General features: G+C 36.6%; 1 protein-coding gene across 3 annotated transcripts; it reads right to left on the reverse strand.

The window, feature by feature from the left end:
* Positions 1-7,651: 7,651 nt before the first annotated feature.
* On the reverse strand, positions 7,652-17,910 carry LOC108361533 (uncharacterized). 3 transcript variants are annotated; one of them, XM_017614166.1, is made up of 4 exons: positions 17,890-17,910; positions 17,712-17,824; positions 11,427-16,745; positions 7,652-11,337 (listed from the first exon to the last, which is right to left on the reverse strand). In XM_017614166.1, the coding sequence occupies exons 3-4, from the start codon at positions 15,699-15,701 to the stop codon at positions 11,323-11,325; spliced, it is 4,290 nt and encodes a 1,429-aa protein (XP_017469655.1). In that variant the 5' UTR covers positions 15,702-16,745; positions 17,712-17,824; positions 17,890-17,910; the 3' UTR covers positions 7,652-11,322. The 3 variants fall into 3 exon arrangements, with proteins under 3 accessions (XP_017469655.1, XP_017469654.1, XP_017469657.1); XM_017614168.1 differs by lacking the exon at positions 7,652-11,337 and having other exon boundaries at positions 13,400-13,526; positions 13,570-16,745; XM_017614165.1 differs by having other exon boundaries at positions 7,652-16,745.
* Between the last annotated feature and the right edge of the window lie 1,257 nt (positions 17,911-19,167).

Consider the following 19,167-nt stretch of genomic DNA (forward strand, 5'->3'; position numbering starts at 1 on the left):
ACATAAAAATCCTGACTGGTTCTGCACCATCCTCCTTCATCCCTTTTATTCACTCACCTCAAGGTCCTATATACCCACCAAATGAAATAGCGGAAGAATTTGCGTCTTCTTGGTCAAAATACTCCCACCCCTCCAACTTACACATACACTTCAATACCATTAAAAAATAAATTACAGCAGAAATATATGACAACCTTTCTCCCTCTCCCAGCGTTCTAGCGATAGAAGCTCCAATTACCTCAGATGAGTTTGAATCCACAGTATTCAAAATATCTGGGAAAACTCCTGGTGAAGATAAAATCACCTATCCCATTCTCAAAAACCTTCCCAACTCTTTAAAAACAAGACTCGTCAACTTATACAATGAAATATTTAACAGCGGTGTATATCCTCAAGATTGGAAGATGTCCTCTATCATCCCTATCCCTAAACCCAACAAGCTTCCTTCCCTTATAGCTAGCTATAGACCGATATCCCTCCTTCTCTGCATGACCAAAATCTTGGAGAAGATAATCTCAACGCGCATTATGTGGTTCGCTAAAACAAATTAATTCTTATCTCCCCACCAATTTGGGTTCCAAACAGGGATAGGTGTTATACAACCGTTGATATATTTCGAACACTTTGCCTCTACAGCCTTAGCAACCAGAAACCACGTCTCTGTATTGAGCTTAGACTTTGAGAAAGCTTTTGATAGAATCGGTACTCAGAAAACTAAAGCGTTGGAAGGTCGGGAAAAAAATTTATAATTTTGTAAAGTATTTCCTACAAAATCGGCAATTCATCGTTAGAGTCAATAACCACAAGTCTAGTATTCACAATCTCTATAATGGAATACCACAAGGATGTCCACTCTCGGTTATCCTGTTCACAATTGCTTTTAACGAACTAAGCTCAGTAATTGCTTCTTTTAGCCACGTAGAGCATGTTATTTACGCCGACGATGTCCTTATATTCTCCAAGATCAAAGACTTGAGGCAGATTGAATTAAATTTCATAGATATCCTTAAGAGCATAAACATTTGGTGTCAAACCTCAGGTCCTAACATTACTCTTAATAAGTGCTCCTCATTTCACATATGCAGGAAACATATCTGCTCTTTTCCGCCCCTTTCCCTACATAACATTCCAATACCTCACTCAGACACCTTAAAGATTCTTGGCTTAATATTTGATAAGAGACTTAGCTTTAAGCAACATTGTCAGTATATAAGAACTAGTATATTATCTAGGCTAAACATAATTAAATTTCTCTCATCTAAACACTGTTTTGTACACACCAACACCCTTATAAACATAACCAAATCACTAATACTTTCAAAAATCGATTATGGTCTTTCAATATACGGTAATTGTGCTAAATCTCATATCAGACTCTTACATGCACCATACCACGCAGCCGCAAGAAGGAGTATACGTGCGTTCCCCACGTCACCAGTCAGAGCAGTTCTTATCGAAGCCGGACTACCTGATATCTCGAACAGGACAGAGTACAATACAATGATGCTAATACCCAAACTGCTCCATTGCCGGAATCAGCTATTATTTACCCAAATTAACTCTGTTTTGCTTCATGCACGCAAAACTAGTAAAGTATCCACATTATCACGGTGTATATCATTAGTACAGGAAATGGACATAATATCGACACCAACATTAGTAAATACAGCGTCCCATCCACCTTTCATGATTCCTAAATGTTCATTCGTCACCGTTGTTCAGAATCACCCTAAGAACAAAACCAGCCCTAGCGAATACCTACTAATATTTACTGAAGCCTTACAGCCATACAAAGAGGACTGGGAAATTATATACACCGATGGATCGAAATCTGACACCAGTACAGCGTTTGGTGTCACAAACCTACTAGGGGCCACCGTTACTGTCGGTAATCTGCCCACATACTGCTCATCTTTCCCAGCTGAAGCTGCTGCTCTGCTTGAAGCAGTACTGTACTCCTCTCGTAAAGTTGGTAAGCATATTATATGCACAGATAGTAAGTCTTCAATAGAAGCCATTCATAACCCATTCGAATGATTGCCACCTCGTAACCAAAATCCGCCAAAACCTACTTCAGTATAGCTCCATAAAAGTAATGTGAATACCTGAGATTGCGGATAAAAGAGCCAAAGAAGCTGCCACCGAACTCTTCTTCTTTTCGATTACCTCACAAATGCAGATATTCGTAAACTCTGCAAAAAACAGAAACACGAAAGTTGGCGAACAGAATGGAGTAAATACCAGCATTTTTATAAAACCTGCAACCCCGATGGTACACGATCGACCTATGCCTATCAGAAATATAAAAACTTTTGTCAGGCTCAGAATTGGACACACGATTACTACACACACACATCTACTCAACTGTCAAACTGCACCACCATGCCCCTCTTGCGGCGACTGCAACCTCACAATATCACACCTGCTCGATGACTGCCCAGGTATTCAACACATAAGATCAGCACTATTTACTAACACTAGTCCCTCTGATCATCTTAAATGTATTAATGACATCAACGTTAATATTCTATCACACTTTGTATATTTAAGTAAATTAAGCATATAGTCAAATATCATCAGTCATAAATTCGCACATACATATATACATCTTTCTGTACTAAATATTGTCACCTAAGCATCTTAAAATTTTTTCTTTCTAGCCGACGGCCCTGGCAGCCAGTGCAGATTTAAGTGTAGCAATTATTTATAATTATTTCTCTTTAAATAAATAAATAAATAAAAAAATTTTATGAATTTGGGCTAAAATTTGCTGCATATCATGAATTCAATTATACACGAAAATTAACCATGAATTTGCGCACCATTTCATAAAATCGTGAAGCGTGAGTCCGGCAAGGCCACGTTTAATAAACAGCTGTTTACTAGGGTTATGAAGTTTTTAGATCAAAAGCATGTAGTGGCATAACCATGACTTAAAACACTGGAAAAGTTACGTGAATTTGTTGTAATATTAAAGAAATTCAAATGGAAGAAACTCAAATGCACTAAAACAAATTTAAATATAACATGCACCATTTCCTGGTATCAGCGTCTATTGTAAATTCAAAAAAGTGCTTAAAAAACACAACCCTACTGTTTACTTTTTTGTTAGTGCGCTGCCACTGAATAACTCAGTGAGAGGGGAGACCAGTATGTTTGCATGTATGTATGTATATAAAAAAAAATATTTATTGGACCAAAAAGTAGTGGGTAGGCACTGTGGCCAATGGTAATCAACTATTACCACCTCCGCATGGTTGTAAGCCATGCAGAGTCCGCAGAAGACTCCGGAAGCAGTGTCCGGAGGATGCATCAGACTAGGCCGAGCATACTTTGAACTGCCATCAAATTAAAACTTAAGAAAGTTTTATTACATGGCAGTTGAGAAGTGCATGTACATAAATTTCATTAATTTAATGAAGGAAATTTTTGCACATGCAGCAGTACATAGCATGTATTTAGGCGCCTGGTGTTAGCAGACGCGCCTAAACAGCCACTTTTTCAAAACACTTCCTTTCATGTATTCTTATGAATTATGCATAAACGGAACCATTTTTGAATTCATGAAATGAAAGAAGATTCGTGCCGCACAAACGTAGTAAAAGATTGGAAGCATTTTTCTTCTTTTTTGGCCGAGTTCAGCAAAGCACGCCAGTCGTTTCTCTTTTGTGCCAACTCACGCCAATTGGAAACGCCAAGTGAAGCCAAGTCCTTCTCCACCTGATCTTTCCATAGCTGTGGGGCCTCTCTCTTCCTCTGCTACCACCAGCGGGTTCCGAGTTGAATACTTTCAGAGCTGGAGCGTCGGTGACCATTCGAACGACATGGCCAAGCCAGCGGAGCCGCTGTATTTGAATTCGCTGCACTATGTCCATTTCGTTGTAAAGCTCATACAGCTCATCGTTCCATCGTATGCGGTACTCGCCATCGCCAACGCGTAAAGGCCCGTAAATCTTCCGCAAAATCTTTCTCTCGAATACTACTAGAGCCGCCTCATCGGATGATGTCATTGTCCATGCTTCTGCGCCATATACCAGCAGGGCATGATGAGTGACTTATAGAGCGTGGTTTTCGTACGTCGAGAGAGGACTTTACTCCCGAATTGCCTACTCAGTCCAAAGAAGCACGTGTGGGCAAGAGTGATTCTGCGTTGGATTTCAATGCTGACAATGATCGGTGTTAATGCTGGCTCCCAAGTAAACGAAATTCTCTACTTCCTCGAAATTGTAACTGTCAACAGTAGAGTCCGACCGATTCCAATTTTTTTGCAGGTACCGATGCCGATTAATCGGCTTATGGGGAAAGAATCGGGGCATGCCGATTCCATTAAAATTTACAAATAAATGTATTAATTCATAAAATCAGTTCATTTCACGGAGTTAAAAAAAAAATAAAAGAAAAGAAATAATTGAATTAATTGGCTTGTTATGCAACATTACATACACATGTATGTACATACATACATATGTATGTGTAAAAATATATGTACATATATCACATTTATGTACATTACATAAAACACTTTTTTCATGGTGCTAAGCAAAAAATATTTAGGTACATAAAATTTCATTTCGTTTTGTACTAAAATACACTCTTTTGCACTCAATGCATAAGAACTTATATGCTAGGTATGTATGTACATACATATAGTGGTCCACAAAATAAAAGAATTGCGATATTTTTACCGATTTTGTCTTTTTTATTTAATGTTCATTATTTTTTTTTTATAAAAGTCTATACAACAAACACCATATAAATTCAAATTTCAAACTTTGTACAAAAATGAGAAAAATTCTGCTTATTTTCACCAAAATTTCAAACCTTTTAATCAGAATTTTGGTATGCAGTTTTGTAGACCATTTCATTCTAGTATAATGAAGTGCTAGTTTCAAGCTGCTATAAAATCCCGTTAATTTTTGGCAATTATTTTTACTGGCAGTGTTCTCCATATAAAAGAAAATTGTTGCACATACTTTTGTATGGAAACAACGTGAAACACCTTCAACAAAAAAAAAAAATCATTTTTGTGAGTTGTCTGCAAATGTTTTTTTAATGTTGGCTGTCGCTTCACCTGATCATTTCAAAAAAAATTCCAAAGAATCGGCCAAAAAAGGCCGATGCCGATGCCGATGCTCAATTTTGTGCCGATACTAGCCGATGCCGATTAATCGGTCGGACTCTAGTCAACAGTGACGTGGGTGCCAAGGCGCGAATGTGCTGACTGTTTGTTTGATGACAGGAGAAACTTCGTTTTGCCCTCGTTTACCACCAAACCCATTCGCTTTGTTCCCTTATCCAACTTGGAAAAGGCAGAACATACTTCGCGGTTTTTAATACCGTTGATATCGTCGTCATCGGCATAAGCCAGCAATTGCACGCTCTCGTAGTAAATTGTTCATGAGCGGTTGGGTTCTGCAGCTCTTATTATCTTCTCCAACATCAGATTTATGAAGTCACATGAAAGAGAGTCGCCGTGTCTGAAACCCCGTTTGGTAACGAATGTCTCGGAGAGGTCACTCCCAATTCTGACGGAGCTGGTGGTATTGCTCAACGTCATTCTACGCAGCCGTATGAGTTTTGAGGGGATGCCAAATTCAGACATAACGGCGTATAGGCAACTCCTTTTAGTGCTGTCAAAAGCAGCTTTAAAGTCGACATATAGGTGGTGAGTGTGGATTATTTTCTCGCGGGTCTTTTCCAAGATTTGACGTATTGTTAATACCTGGTCTATGGTGGATTTGCCAGGTCTAAAGCCACACTGATAAGGCCCAATCAGTTCATTGACGGTGGGCTTCAGTCTTTCACACAATACGCTCGATAAGACCTTGTAACCTATGCTTAGGAGGCTGATCCCGCGGAAGTTGGCGCGAATGGCGGGGTCACCTTTCTTGTGGATTGGGCGGAGCACACTTAAATTCCAGTCGTAGGGCATGCGCTCATCTGACCATATTCTGCACAAGAGTTGATGCATGCACCTTATCAACTCCTCGCCGCCGTGTTTGAATAGCTCAGCAGGCTGTCGGCTCCAGCAGCTTTGTTGTTTTTCAGCCGCGTTATTCCTATACGTACCTCGTACACATATAAAAAATATCAAACCACAATGCTTTATTGGCAGAAGGACACTTCAACCAGTTCTCATATTTTTTAAAGAGCATTTAAAAAAAAAGCTGCTAGTTTCGAAGCTAGCACAAAATTAAATTTGTTTGTTTGTTGTTTACAAAAGAATGCTTGCCAAGTATAAAAGTCAAAATTATAAAATGTATGTATATCGCTTGCATTCATTTATTCATAGAGTTGGTGCTTTTTTTATTGAAAAATTCACACGGCTTATGACCAGATTCATATTTACCATGTAAATGCACCATAAATATTTGATTTTATCCTACTTAAGTAACTTCAGTCAGAACCCAATTATACGAACTACAGATAGCAGGTTCATTTCGGGTTATCAGGTCATTTTTGAATAAAAGATATAATGTTTCTTGTTGCCACGTCAAATACAAATATTTGAAAATTCCATTCTGGTTTCACTTCCAAATTGCGATATGTAAAATTTTTAGATTTTTAGTTTTTTTGCGGGTAAGGTACAGTATTTCATGCCCACTAACAATATAGTGCAAATTATTTCTATATTCTGAAAAAAATAGCACCAAATGTAAACTCCTCTTGCAAAAGTCGCTATCATATTATTAATACACTTTCAAGAGTCTCCTTTTGATGATGTATGTACTTAGAAAACTGCTTTAGGTAGTATAGACCAGAGCCTCAGTATATCCAGTAAACAAACTTAGCAACTTTTTTCCACCAAATTTGGTCCCCATAAAGGACTAGTGTTGCAAGCAACGCTTTTTCGTCGAAAAGGGTGTTGTGCAGCAATTTTATGTGGTGAAAATTATTTTAGCACTGGAAAAATGGATAGAAACATATTTCAGTGCGATTGAACATCTCAGGTTTAGCTGAAATATAAATGTATTAAGAATAATTATTTTTCTAATACTCTTTTTGTTTTATTGTGTCGATNGCAATTTTATGTGGTGAAAATTATTTTAGCACTGGAAAAATGGATAGAAACATATTTCAGTGCGATTGAACATCTCAGGTTTAGCTGAAATATAAATGTATTAAGAATAATTATTTTTCTAATACTCTTTTTGTTTTATTGTGTCGATGTCGTTGAACAAATATTTGTAATTTAGTATTTAAGTTAATTGTGAAATATATTGAATGCACAAATTAAGTTATGGGAGCGATTTATTCATAGAATTGGAAATAAGGTTGATGATATACTTTAAATAAATTGTGAGTCTGCGAAAATATCTTTTCAGCATATGAATATACTTCTTAACATTTTCCCGAAATTTTACATACACACTCGAAATTATGCCAGTAACATTCAAATATCGTCGCTTGGATGGAAAATTTTCGTAAGCGCTATTTTGACAGTTTTTAGTTAAAGATGCAGTTATATATTTTTAAATCAGATATTTCGCTTTTTTGTTAACAGTTTTTTGGATATCTTCTTTAGTTTCCGAGTAATTGACTAAAATCATTTGGTACAAATTACGTTAGTAATGCTGTCGTACTAAACTAATCAAGATCTTTCAAATAGCGTCATCTGTTTTTAAATATCTGCTTTAGTTCCGACATATTCAGCCTTATCATGAGTTTCATTTTCTCGAACCGGGCCACCTTTTCACTTTCCTTTTCCGTGTATTCACTACGGGTGGGTGAAAACATTTCTGGCGATTTTTTTTTTGCGAGACCCACGATTAGGCTGATTAGTGTAAAGTATGGTTAATTTATAAAAAATGTTATCACATTTGGCGTATACGAGAACATTTTATTAAACCCATAAATGGTTGACAGTAAACTAAAGAATAAGATAATTTAAGAATTTCGTGAACTAGTACATAGCATGTTTACGCGGGGGTTTGGTAGATAACTGACGCTCTGGTGTCCCAGAGCCTTTATTTATAACAAAAACTCTTAACCTACACATACACAATTCTTACCCTAACCATAGTATATCTAAAACATGTGTGTTGCACTACACATGTAGTAGGTATGTATAACTTATCTAGAAAAACACTTAAACCGACAGTGCCAGGAAGTAATAAAAATAGTATACGGTTTCACTTGCATTTTAAGCCAATCGCATTTCATAACATTTAAGAAATGCATACGTGACTATTCCCATACACCCTGGCACTGAATTGTAATGTCTATAATTGCCAACTAAACAACCCTTAGGTCATGTTGTGCGCATGTGCACTATGTATGTATGTGTACAATGCCGTTGCACGTGCGCACAATTGCTACTTTCTATTGTTCTACTTATCGGCCTTACAATCGTTACCACATGCTGAGGACATGCGCATCCTAAATGTGTGCCCTATGAGTGTGCGTAACTAATCTTAAGACTTGTGCAACAAGACTTAACATATTGCCCACGTTGAAAGTATTTACTTTCAAAAAAGGTGAACTATTTCTTATTCAAATAGGAGTTGTGAGGAATCCACTCAATATTCAACCTACTGTACTTATATTTATGTACTTATTTATTCTTATCGACTATTATATTATCTAAGGGCCAGAGCAGCGGGAAGATATCGTGTTGAGAGACCACATAGCTTCCGAAAGATGACGATCATTCCCATGATGACTCCTGCGATAATGATCCAAGTTGATATATTCGAGCTGTAGTGCATCAGGTGGTGGAAATCGATGTCTTCTGAGAAATCAACAATGGCTGGTGGCCGCGGAATGTCCGGAATCGAGTATGTCAACATAGTCCCTTTTATAGTAATGTGCTTCATGAGCGGTAAACTCCTGCTCATATTAATTGGGGGCATATTGTACTGAATAACAGTGGTTGGTGCCTTGTGTGCCCAAACGCTTACTATCGCGGTTGTTAAGTGGCAGCCAGGTTGCAGTTTTACAATGCCTTGCTCAACTAAAATATGTGCCGTATAAGAGCTGCCGCAACTGACTTCTGCCTTTGTGTCTTCAGGGACGGAGTACAGCCAGCTATTTGAGGATTTAAGCTGCAACCAAACTTCTTGCAGAGGCATTATATTCACCACACATGATAATGGTAATTGCTTCGAATTAAAGAATAGCTCTAGTTCGCACGACTGGTCCTTTCTTACATTGTAGAGTGGTCCAATTTGGGGACACAGCGTGATTCTTCTCATTTTCTGGCAATACGAATATTTAGTTTCTGTCAGGCTACTATACATTGATTTCTCCTTATTTACTACCAGATATTCATATGCGAGTTTAAAGCTCACGAAGTAGCCGTCGTGCAGAATCGGATAACTGGTCAATGCAAATAACTGTAGCTGTTGGCTTTGTATAAGTGGTATTTGAATTCGCACTAAACAGAAGCCTTGGTTTATAGTGGCTGTGACCCGTGATATTTTTGATAGCTCAAACGGGTCGGTATCTGGCAATTGTAAGTCATCATTTAAATTTGCCGTAATTGTTGCTATTTGGGTTTGGAATCTGTCGATAGGTAAAATCCTTTTCATGAAATTTCCCTTTGAGTTCCAAATCAAATCCGTAATATCTCCTTGCAGTTGCTCTATTGACTCTATTGCAATGTTAATGCTTGCTATATAGTTTTGAAAGCCTTCCATTGCTAATTCATTTTCAGCCGCTTTCTTTATTATTTGTATGGAGTCCGATATTTGGTTAAAATTATTTCGAACAACTTCATTTTGTTTCTTCAAAACCTCTTGCGTTATGTCTTCAATGGAGGATTGATTCTGGTATAGCTTAAGCAAGTATTCTTCATTTTTATGGGTCCTTTTTATTGTCGCCACCAATTCATCTGCGTGTTCTTCATCCATTAGACCAAACACTGAATGATACACGCTTCCAACGAATGGCAGTATAGACCTAGATGCTCTATTTCTTCCATTAAATCTCATCAGTGCATCCTTTTGGTTGACTTCTTTAATGCGATGAATGACCTGATTAACTAAGGTCTCAACTACCTTTTGAGATTCTGAGTCTCCCTTGTCCAGTAGCTTGGCGAGTTTTTGTAGAGCCGAGGGTGTTCCCATTAGAAGCTGTATTTGGTGCTGATAATCCGTCATGTTCACGTGGATGATTATTTCCCATGATGTCTTCGTCAAACCCAAACTGTCTTGCCTCTCTATTAATATCCCTGACTTGTCCCTAAATTTTTCTATAATTACTTGACAATTGTAGAGTGGTAGTACTAATAAAAAGGTTAACATCGTCATTAGAACATTTTTATTTTTATGCCTTACATTCCTATTCTTATGGGATTCCTCATTTTTACTTATATTTCTTTCCGTTTCCGTAGGAAAAGGACAAACATTGGTTATTGATCTTTTTGTCATTCCAGTGCTGGTCCTTACGTCTACCATCCTGCATTTTCCATCTTTTCCGATGATGAGGTTCTCAACCCTGCCCCTTCTCCAAGTCATTGTTGGAAGATTTTCTTCCTTAAGGAGAACTAAACTCCCTTGGGGTAAGTTATCTTGTGGCCTTTGCCACTTGACTCTTTTCTGAAGTTCGCTTAGGTACTCCAGTGACCAGCGCTTCCAAAATTCCTTTGAATTTCTTTCCACTGCTTTCCAGTGGTCCCGCACCCCGTGATAACAATGGTTTTCACTACTGTCTGCAAGTGTGGTTAAAGTCTCCCCTATAAGAAAATGACTTGGAGTTAAAACCTGGAAGTCATTCGGATCCTCCGATAATGGTGTTAGAGGTCGTGAATTCAATACTGCTTCTATCTGGGTCATGAGTGTGCACATCTCTTCAAAGGTCAATGTGCCTTCAACTACTCTGTGAAAATGCTTCTTAACCGATTTAACAGCAGCTTCCCATAACCCTCCTACGTGTGGAGATCGAGCTGGTATATTCACCCAATTAATGCTGTGTACAGCACAGAACGAGGAGACTTCTTTTCCGAGTTGCTCCTTTTGAAATAATATATAAATTTCATGTAAACTATTTGCTGCCCCAATGAAATTTGTTCCGTTGTCGGAGTATATTTTTGCAGGACAACCACGTCTTCCCACAAATCTTTTTAAGGCTCCTATAAAAGCTGCTGAGCTTAGACCTGATACCACTTCTAGGTGAACTGCCTTTGTGCTGAAACACACAAATACACACACATAGGCTTTATCTACTCGTTTGCCTCTTATTTTGTGGTGAATTTGTATAGGACCCAAGAAATCAACCCCAGTATTCAAGAAGGGCCTGGTGCATCTTACTCTATCTGCTGGTAAATTACCCATGATTTGAAAAAGGGGACGAGGATTTGCCCTGAAGCATCTATAGCAATTGTTAACAATTCTTTTTGTGAGTTGCCTGCCCCTTAAAGGCCAAAACTTCTGCCTAACTATTGCGAGAAGGCCTTGCGGTCCTATATGTAAATGTTTTTGATGGATTCCCTCCACCAAAATTTTAACTAAAGTGTCTTCATATGGAAGTACTGCAGGATGTTTTGCTTCTTCTGGAATATTGCCTTCTTGTAGACGTCCTCCAACTCTAATGATGCCATTTTTGTCCAAAAATGGTGATAGAGTTATCAGCTTCGAGCTCTTTTCTAAATTTTTGTTACCTGAAAGGAGACTTAGTTCTTTGTTAAAATATTTAGTTTGTATATATTTCAAAATAAAATTCAAAGCTTCTTTTCGATAATATAAGTGATTCTGAATTTCGAGTTCTTTCTTAGGACGCTTTAATGTAATATCTTTAAATTTGATAAGCAAAGCAACCACATTTAATAAGAATTCAAAATTATTTTTGTGGTCAATTGAATCAATTAAAGAGCAATTCCTTACCAAAACACCTGCTGTTATAGCAGTTTTCTTTATATCTGGAAGCGATGTTAAAGGCTTTGTGACAATTTTTTTTCTGTATGACTCCATGTTAGCTAAGTGCATTGGTCCATTAAACCACAGACTATTATTAATTATTTCTTCTGGATATAACCCTCTTGTTATTAAATCAGCTGGGTTTGATTTTGTGTCAATATGTCTCCATTGCCGCCCTTTGGTTTGCACCTGAATAAAGTTTACCCTATTCGACACAAATATTTGCAATTTTGCAGGATCTAATTGTAGCCAACTAAGGACGATTGTTGAATCCGTATAATAAATATGCTTGTCTTTTAGATTAAGTGCTTTTGATACTTTTTCCATTAATTTTACTAACAGTACCGCAGCACATAGTTCTAATCGAGGTAACGTCTGAATTTTTAATGGGGCGACTTTCGATTTGGAAGCTAATAGATTTATTTTAATATTTCCCGATTTGTCTACTGATTTTACATATACCACAGCGCCATAGGCTCTCATGGATGCATCTGAGTATCCGTGTAATTCTATTTCTTTTGCATCAGGTAATAATGCGTATCTGGGAAGATTTATTTCATTCAATAATTTCATTTGATTTCTTAAATGTACCCAGGATCGCATGGTTTCTCCTGTAACGGCTTGATCCCAGTCGATTTTTTCTTTCCATATTTGTTGTAGTATCAATTTTGCCACCACTACAACTGGACTCAAAAGACCTAAAGGATCAAATAGTTTCGCAATATCAGAAAGTATTTGGCGCTTTGTAATTTTGTAGTCAGTTTCTAAATAAGATTTTATTGAGATGTCATCTTTAGCTGGATTCCAAGCGATTCCTAGGGCTTTTATATTCTCAGCTTTATTAGATGTTATATCTAATTTAATTTCTCGATCTTCGCTAGGAATTTCGTTCAACAAACTAGGATGATTAGCACACCATTTTCTCAATTTGAATCCATATGAATTTAATATATGAATTATTTGTTGCTGCATATTTTTTAGCTCAGTTAGATTATCACAACCTGTCATCAAATCGTCCATATAAAAGTCTGACTGAATGCATTGTGAAGCTGTTGGAAATTTATCTTTATTATCTTCTGCTGCTGTTTGTAGACATTTTACTGCTAAGTAAGGTGCACTCGCAGTGCCATAAGTAACAGTTTTTAATCTGTATGTCTTTAGGGCCTCCGATGGCTTCCACCTCCAGTAAATTAGTTGGAAATTTTGATGTTCTTCGTTTACCCAAATTTGTCTGAACATTTTCTCAATGTCTGCTGATATTACAAATTTGTGTTTTCTGAAACGCATCAGAATATCAAATAAATCATCTTGTAGCCTTGGCCCCGTATGTAATAAATTATTTAATGATATATTTGTAGTAGTTTTTGCAGATGCATCAAAAACTACTCTCAATTTTGTAGAAGTGCTATCTGGCTTCAGTACATAATGATGAGGTAAATAACATTTGAACTGAAGTTGGTTTGGAGTGGCTAGAGCCTCCATTTGATTTAATTTTATATACTCCTTCATAAATTCATGATACTGTGACTTTACTTCATAGTTTTTCTCCAATTTCTTTTCCATAGCTAAGAACCTTCTTTTAGCAGTAATCTCTGAATTTCCTAATTGTTCAATGTCTCCTTTAAAGGGGAGGTTTACTCCGAACTTCCCATCCACTTTTCTGGTTGTGGTTTTTGTAAAAATAGTTTGACAGTCTTCCTCCTCCTTTGAAAATTTTTTGTCTTTTTCCATATCTTCCTCAATTTCCCAAAACTGTTTTATTTGGTTTTCTATTGTGGGCTCGGAAAAAGAGGCCAAACTGCAAATGTATGGGGCTCTATTAATCATTGCAGCTCCTGTAATAACCCAACCCAATTTGGTTTTGTGGGCTATTAAATTATTTTCATTCAATGAAATTTTTTCTCCTTCAAAGAGATCCCCATAGGTTAATTCGTAACCTATTAATATGTCCACTTCCTTAGGAACATTAAAATTTGGATCAGCTAATTCAATGTTATTTGGAATCTTTTTAATAATGGCTTTTTCTGCCGGCAATTTGGACATTAATTCCTGCGCTATTAGTACGTCTAGATTTGTTTCGAAATTGCTCATATGCATTCTGGACTTAATTTTTATATTTACCCGTTCTTCAATTTTTGAACGTGTTTTGCCAACACCTTCTATCGCTGCCGATTTAATTGCTTCGCCCTTAAGTCTTAATTTCTTTAGGAACGATTTTGACATCAAATTTACTTGAGAGCCGCTATCAAGAAGCGCTCTGCCTTTGATCCATTTGCCTTTGGCATCTTGGATATAAACAACCGCTGTAGCTAACAAAATGCATTTTTCTGAATTTTCGCATCCTTGCTTAATGGTACTTTTTGTCACTGCACCTTTTTCATTACTAACTTTGTGTAAGAATGTGCTATGACCTTCATTACATATACGACAATTATACCCATTGCAATTTTTACTCGAATGTCCATTTTTTAAACATTTCGAGCATAAGTTATTTTTTCTAACCTTTTCCCATTTTTCTTTAATGGTAAGGTCTTTAAATTTTGTGCATTGAAAAAGGAAATGTCGATTATTACATCCCATGATGCATTCGATTTCCTTTTTGTTTGCCAATTCTTTAATATGGTCATCCCATTTGGATGACCCATCCTTTTTTGATGATTTTTGTACTGCTTGCAGTGCATAAAACTCATGATTTAAAAATTTCACCAATGAGTCAACAATGGGTATTTCTCGTGAGTTCTGAAGTGAAGTTTCATACTTCAATCTTAAATCATTACTCATTTTTCGTACTAAAATGAAACTTAAAAGGCCTTGCAGTATACTTTCAGAACTCAATTTTGTTGCTTTTAGAGCTTGCAAATTTTCCTCAATCACTTCTTTCAATCGTTTTACACTTTCTAGATTTTCAGTCGTATAGGGTGCCCCCATTATGTTCGAAAAATGAATGGCAGTTTGCGCTCTCAAGTTGGTATATTTATTATCCAAGAGGTTCCAAGCAATTGGATAGTTTTCTGCATTTGCTGGTAGGTTCGCGATCGTCATTGCCGCTTCCCCTCTTAGCTTTGATTTCAAGCAAATCATTTTCTGTGTATCCGAGATACTGGCTGAACCTATTAATTGGGAAAACAATTCTCTAAACGTGTTCCACTGAATATAGTCTCCAGAGAATACCGGAATATCTATTTTTGGCAGTGTGTAGGGCAGATTTTCATTCTGCGTTTTTTTATCTTCAGGAGCGAAGTCCAAAGCCTCATCGAGTTTAAAACTTACGTTGAGAAATAAATCTTCTAAACAATTCTCGTCACATTCTCCTAAATAATTGCGATACATCATTTTAGCTTCTTTGGCACTTTCCAGAAGGAAGACTTTTGGAATCTTATTTCCCAAAAATTTGTCAATAGTCTTGCTAAGATCTTCTAAAACGAACTTTAATTGCCGTTCTGATTTTGAAATCATGGGAGCTGTAGCGATTGAACCTAAGGTGTGACTAGATGTAGGTGGCTGAGGTGCTGGTCGTGAGGCTATCACTCCCGCTGCTTGCAAACTATCTTTTAGTGCTTTAGCTTCCATTTCCATGGTCAAAATTAGAGTTGAGGTATTATTGAAAAATCCCCTAATTTGCTCTGCATGGTTATCTTTAAAATAAGGGTTTCTCTTTAGGGTTGAAGAGGCCTCTTTGAGGATACACTCGTTCTCCTCAAATTGCCTAGACAGATCGGTTACTACACCCCTCCAACGTTGGATCTGTCCCTCTTCAATATTTTGCCCCCTAAAATTTTTTATTTCCTCATACAGAGCAGAGATTCTGCTTGCAATGGTTTGATTTTCGTTAAGCGCAGAATCCATTGCTTTAAAATTTTTTTTATTAAGGATTTAATACACACAAAAAACTATGTAGATAAAAGACTAAGAGTATATATGTATGAATATATTAATACTTACCACTACTCTTATACTGCCAATTTTAATTTGAAACAAAAAAAATTTCACTTTTCAAAAAAACTCACTTAGGGTCACCAACTGTTTACGCGGGGGTTTGGTAGATAACTGACGCTCTGGTGTCCCAGAGCCTTTATTTATAACAAAAACTCTTAACCTACACATACACAATTCTTACCCTAACCATAGTATATCTAAAACATGTGTGTTGCACTACACATGTAGTAGGTATGTATAACTTATCTAGAAAAACACTTAAACCGACAGTGCCAGGAAGTAATAAAAATAGTATACGGTTTCACTTGCATTTTAAGCCAATCGCATTTCATAACATTTAAGAAATGCATACGTGACTATTCCCATACACCCTGGCACTGAATTGTAATGTCTATAATTGCCAACTAAACAACCCTTAGGTCATGTTGTGCGCATGTGCACTATGTATGTATGTGTACAATGCCGTTGCACGTGCGCACAATTGCTACTTTCTATTGTTCTACTTATCGGCCTTACAATCGTTACCACATGCTGAGGACATGCGCATCCTAAATGTGTGCCCTATGAGTGTGCGTAACTAATCTTAAGACTTGTGCAACAAGACTTAACATAGCATTCTCCGTCACTTTGGAGAAAATATGTAGTCGAGTTTCTGAGAAATTGCATTCCAAACTTCAATTGGGATTTCACGAAACCTGCCGAAGGTTACATGCAACGATTTTTTATCTAGGCGACGATATAACATTTAGCTAAAATATGCATCTAAATAACTTATGTCATTATTTTCGCAGTTGAAGTATATGCAAGGCGAGTAACAGGTAAATACATACATATGTATGTAAGTATACCTAAATTACCACGTTGAGCTTGTATAATAATCTCCCTCTAATGCATTAATTCTATATACGTCAGGACCAATGCCCGACGCAGTTATGTCTTTATTTAATAACGCCTCTATGACAAAATATTCAAGAAATATATTCTTAGATTTTATTTCATACATTAATATTGACCTGATTTTATTTTTAAATAAATACCAGGAATAAATTTTTAATAAAAAACTATTTCACTTAAACTTAACCAACTTTTAGTTGCTCGGAGCTAATTTTGGAACGCTTCATGAAATATTTTCATGGACGGTAAATGCAATCCTGGGTGCATCGTTAATGAGCTGAAAACCCAACACAAATTAAATTTGTGGAATGGAGCCTTTTGAAATGGCCTTTACAAGCGGCAATGGAATTCCGACATTATTCAAGGAATCGTGAATATAAGCTGCCTTCCATTTGGCATATTTGCGGGTTAAACCTTCAGAAAGTTACAAAAAAAAACATTTTCTTTTTTATATATTATATATTTTTGAAATAAAAATACTCCAACTTGTACACCAAAAAATTTCTTTAAACCAACTGTCGCACATTTGGTGCAACTTTGTTGATACCGCGGATACAGATCACAAAAGCCAATTTGTCTTCCGCAGGCACTTAGAATGAGCCATGTTTCTTTGCTTGGCGGCGCAACTTATTCTCACGGCGCCCATCACGGAGATATTTTGCTTGATATTTCTCAGATGCAACAAGTTTTCACGTTTGCGGAGGGCAATCACAGCAGAGCGCTTTAGTTTAGCTTGATCAGGGTAGCACGTTTGCTGACCTACTTCTTGCTGAACCTCAGCTACGACTCGGATACAGCAGGCAGCTTCCTGGAAGGTTGTTTGCCCTTTGCTTCGGGCTTCCTACCATCCGTGGTGGCAGTCATCTTAACTTGTAACTTAGCACGTTGAGAAGGCGAAAAAAGTTCGCCAAATGTTTGGAGCACATCTTAACTAACGCCACTCGATTAATAACATTTCTATAAAACACAATTTCATTTAATTATTTACTTTTTTAATACATAGATATGCTGCAACCAGGCACTTACTTTCCCAAATTTTATCTTGCTTATCGGCATAATTTTCCAAATGTGCCTGCGCTGCTACTTCGTACTAATCACTTCATTTTCCAACTGCGCCTTCTTTTTTGCCTCAACATATCCTAAACAGACATAAAATTTACATTAAACAATAGAAATCGAAAAAATTAGCAAATAAAGCACTTACTTCGTTTTGGTTTGTTGTCAAATTTCTGAGAAATGTGAATTCACCACGATGCAATACAGAAAGAAGAAGGACCAGGGATGTAATTTTAAGTAAACCTATTATTCAGTGGCAATGCGCAGAGCGTCCCGAGTGGAAAATTAATTTGCATCAAATATAACATTAAACGGTTGTTCTAATCCATTTTTCATATTATTAATCAGAGTATATGCATTAAATGGTATTTCTTTCAAAAATTAATGCACTATACGCATATTTTTTTTAACATTTCTTAAGTTTCTTGCGTTGGTGCTGAAAAGCAACCATGCGTGTAAGAAATTGTATGCTACCTAAAATTTCACCTCTGGAAACTTTATCCCCATAAAGGACTTCACCACAGTTTTTTTACTGGATATACTGAGCCAGAGCTGTATAATGATTGAATCAATTGAGTGTGCATTCTCATTTTATTCGTACAAAAAATTTGATTGTTTGATTTTAAAAATTTAACAACCATTCTTGAGATTGGTTACAAATTGTAAACACAAAATATGTAGTGTGTTATGGAATGGTTGATACCCATTTACATAGAGAATGTGAATGCAAAAAAAAACTCAATCATGTATGATTGTACGTTTATGGGAATGCAATCTGTCATTATCATTCAGTACTAATACAATTTTTTGTATCAGGGTTGAGATTTTTGTACTCAAAATGTGTATACTGCAGAGACACGTCACTAGTGTTGTGTTTCCTACCCGAGAACGTCTTTGTCAAATGTATGCGCACAGAATTGTTCTTATGAAACTTTTATTGTATACAAAGGTACATAAGTATTTACGTAATGTATATTAAAATATCATTTCGACAGAGCACATTTAAAATTCATTGTAAACTTTTTTGAGAACGTTAATATAAAAATCATTTTTTACATACACTTGCTGATTAAGTCGTCAACATTTTGATCAATTGTGGCTGTTTCTCTTTTGTTTATTTCAGTGATGGGCATACCTAAATACTTTTGTACTTAAAGTACCACTTTGGGTACTAAATACACAAATACTTAGTATTTTGAGATGACTAAATACCCAAGTACTATTTACTTAGGTATTTAGGAGCTGCTAAATACCCAAGGACTATTTACTTAGGTATTTAGGAGCTGCTAAATACCCAAGGACTATTTACTTAGGTATTTAGGAGCTGCTAAATACCCAAGTACTATTTACTTAGGTATTTAGGGGCGGCTAAATACTCAAATACTATTTACTTAGGTATTTAGGAGCTGCTAAATACCCAAGTACT

The sequence above is a fragment of the Rhagoletis zephyria genome, unplaced genomic scaffold, assembly GCF_001687245.7.
Source record: "Rhagoletis zephyria isolate East Lansing unplaced genomic scaffold, Rhagoletis_zephyria_1.1 Rzeph_scaffold_00786, whole genome shotgun sequence".
NCBI lineage: Eukaryota > Metazoa > Arthropoda > Insecta > Diptera > Tephritidae > Rhagoletis > Rhagoletis zephyria.

Bases quoted from the DNA above. Each gene is read 5' to 3' on its own strand.
- LOC108361533 (XM_017614165.1), bottom strand. From the start codon at position 15,701: ATGGATTCTGCGCTTAACGAAAATCAAACCATTGCAAGCAGAATCTCT.